Source organism: Trachymyrmex septentrionalis, unplaced genomic scaffold (assembly GCF_001594115.1).
Source record: "Trachymyrmex septentrionalis isolate Tsep2-gDNA-1 unplaced genomic scaffold, Tsep1.0 scaffold52, whole genome shotgun sequence".
Classification (NCBI taxonomy): Eukaryota; Metazoa; Arthropoda; class Insecta; order Hymenoptera; family Formicidae; genus Trachymyrmex; species Trachymyrmex septentrionalis.
Genome location: NW_017305694.1, coordinates 524,507 through 527,610, shown reverse-complemented (window position 1 = coordinate 527,610; position 3,104 = coordinate 524,507). Strand labels below are relative to the sequence as shown.

General features: G+C 44.9%; 1 protein-coding gene across 1 annotated transcript in view; it reads right to left on the bottom strand.

The window, feature by feature from the left end:
- Positions 1-272: 272 nt before the first annotated feature.
- LOC108751823 (LIM/homeobox protein Awh-like) overlaps positions 273-3,104 on the bottom strand; it is a 21,344-nt gene continuing 18,512 nt past the window's right edge. Inside the window, exons 3-6 of the mRNA XM_018492247.1 lie at positions 2,048-2,265; positions 1,041-1,289; positions 633-803; positions 273-473 (exon numbers count right to left, since the gene is read on the bottom strand). Coding sequence (XP_018347749.1) covers positions 406-473; positions 633-803; positions 1,041-1,289; positions 2,048-2,265 — 706 coding nt within the window. The 3' untranslated portion in view covers positions 273-405. The remainder of the gene's footprint in view (positions 474-632; positions 804-1,040; positions 1,290-2,047; positions 2,266-3,104) is intronic.

The window sequence follows — 3,104 nt, the reverse complement described above, 5'->3', positions numbered from 1 at the left end:
AGGCAGACAGATCGATTCAAAATTGCAGACAAAGTTACACACGCATACGCACACATACATGCACACAAACATACTGTACACACACACATACACACGCACGCACGCACGCGCGCGCACACGCATACGCGTGCGCGAGAATTCACGCGTGCGCACGTATATATCTTTTCGCGTGTAACACGGAACAATACTGGTTCCAGTAAGATTTAACACCGAGAGCGCAAGATATATGTTGCGAGCGTAACTCGAAAGTGCGTCATTGAAGAGCGCGACGAAGTGAATTTTCCACTTTTCTTGAGGATAAATAAAATACGATAACCGGGCATTTGAATGGTGCTTCCTCGACCTCTACCTTCTGACGCTTTTTCGAAGCAACGCCGAGTATTTACAATATAATTGAAATCGCCATTAAACCTCATTCGGCATAGATAGTAGCATCGAGTCTTGCGAGAGCTCGTCCATCGATTGCTCCGACCCTGAGAACAGAGTTAATGGAATCGCAATTACACGTAAATGTACGATCCTGTCCAATCTCTAATTGATTGCCGAATTTTCCCAATCTGAAGTCTTTGAACGCAGTAAGAATCTTTCATAAAGTTCCCCGACACTCAGGGATATTGCGAACGATCTCTTACCATGATTGTGATAAATGGAGCCTGTCGGGCTCTTACACGTGGCTGGGCTAAGCTGCGGTTGTTGTTGCTGTTGGTGCTGTTGCTGATGTTGAAACGAGTACGTTAGATGCAGGTTGATGTGACGACCGAAATCGTTGGGCGACGCGGTGGAATTCGGTGGCGATTGGTGCACTGCAAAAATTCATTCCACCGATGTTGATAATTCAAGTTATTGTGTATCTTTGTGGAAATAGAGGTCGTGCTGCTTGCACTCGTGACATTCGGAATTTTTACTTTCTCTTTCTCTAAAATCGAACTATACTGTCTCGTTTTAAGCGCAACAATTTTTGGGAATTTCAAGCAATATAAGCAAATTAACGGAAAGACCTGATGTTAAGTGTAATGAATTTGACCTGATGTTTCGCTTACCGTGTTGTCCCTTCATTTTGCCGGTGTGGAGGTGTTTCTTCTGCCTTGCTCTAGAATTTTGGAACCACACCTGCGTTACCCTCTTGCTGAGTCCAGTTACATGCGCTATCCTTTCAAGGTCCTGCCCATCAGGATTACTATCCAATTGAAAATTCGCCTGGAGAACGGAGAGCTGCTCCTCGGTAAAAGTGGTCCTAACTCTCTTCGCTTTATTGCCGCCCTTGTGACCACTCTCGGAGTCACCGCCTTCTGCGAAAGTACCAATTAGCCGTACCTACCTTCCACACTATTACGCGATCTATCTCAATCGGTGCGCATTTTATACAGCAAAATAGAGGATCACGAACAATATATTTTTAACCATGGAATTTTTAATCATAGAATGCTATCGTAAGTTTGATATGTAAGTGAGCGTTAAATTATGCCTTCGATAGTCAACAAGATTGAGAATTTGATAATATGCTTATTTTTATCTTTCCTTTTAACTTTTTGATGATCGGAGTTTTCTAAAATAACTTACGGAAGATCTTATTCTCTAAAGATTTTCGGAATCGTTGGATTCAATTCTGGTCTCAGAATTGCAAAATTAAAATTAAAAGAAAACGAGGAAATAATTTTAAAGTAAAAGAGAGTGATCCCAAATAGGGTTCGCCGATCCACAATAAAATTATTTAGTTTGCAATGATTTAGATTATAAATATTTCGTGATTGAAAGTGTGAAATGTATCAAAATCATGGATTACAATACTGTATCATTCGATATCGATAGCATTCTAGGGTTAATCAAATTAATTTAATCGTTACAACAAATACTTGAAGAAGATTGCTTGATGATGTTAAAGAAATAAATTTAACAAAGGGCGTTACTTTTACTCGCAATTCGAAGATTTTATGTTATTCACGTATGTATACTTTTGAAATCGTGTGTTTTCGCAATATTTATTTTACGCTAAAATAGACTACGTCTTTACGTGTGCAACAATGACTCGTTCGTGCGACATTCTCACCATCGGAAGAGGTGTTGTTGCCCTCGACGACGTCGAGATAGTGCGCCTTGCAGAGCAATCGGGCGTCCAGGAGGGCGAATTGCTCACCGGTCGACAGCTGACGCGAGCAAGCGTCGCATGCGAAGCAGGCCAGATGATAAACCCTTTCCCTGGCCCTTCTCACCCAATCCCCAGCGCCCACGCTGCGCCCGCATTTCGCGCACTTCGCTCCAAAAGTTCTGCAAAACACGAGAAGCGTAACTCGTACTCGTGCTTAACTGCGTAAACTGCCGCCAGGCGTATATCATTTATAAGTGTTAGTATACGTATCGCGTGGTGTGTCTCGGATTTATTTTCCGATATACATTATAACGACAGCCAATATAGCCAGACTCGCTCGACACTCGATTGAACGAGTACACGAGGGGTGTAATGATAACCGCTCGAATATATCTCGGTGGACGGCGACGAAGGAGAGGAAGAAGCGAAGGCCGACGGGCGGTAGCTCGAGAGAAGAGGAAGAAAAGAGACTTTAGAGAAGAGGTATTCGTGTCGAGGAGCAAGTGGTCTCCGTCGGCGCGTGTTTCGCGGCCGTTTATTTCTTCGACCGCTCGCTCTTCGTTCCTCCCTCTCAGCTTGGGGAGCTTTGGATCTGCGAGAGAAGTATCGCGCGGCGCAAAGTATCGTTCCCTTCGAGATTCCCTTCGCGCATTCCGGTCAATATCCGCGCGCTCGTAATTCGAACGCTCTTGCGTTTTAATTAACCCCCTCGGTTGCGCGCGAGAAAACGATCGAAGAATTATACAATAGCCCTCGTGCATTAATTAGTCGGAATTATACAGGTTGCGACGGTCCGTACACCGCACCGTCGAGATCCTCGCCGGCGGAGCCGGCTGCGAGCCGCGATCTCTAATAAAGTGTATCGCGTACTTGCATGTAAATCCGTCAGATCGATTCTAATAATACCGGCGCAGTATAAATGCGCGCGTTCGTGCGATAGGGCCCCGCAAACGGTAGCCGTGTACCATGGCTGTGGAGACACGAGCACGATCGGATGAATGGGACGCGGATGGGGAGG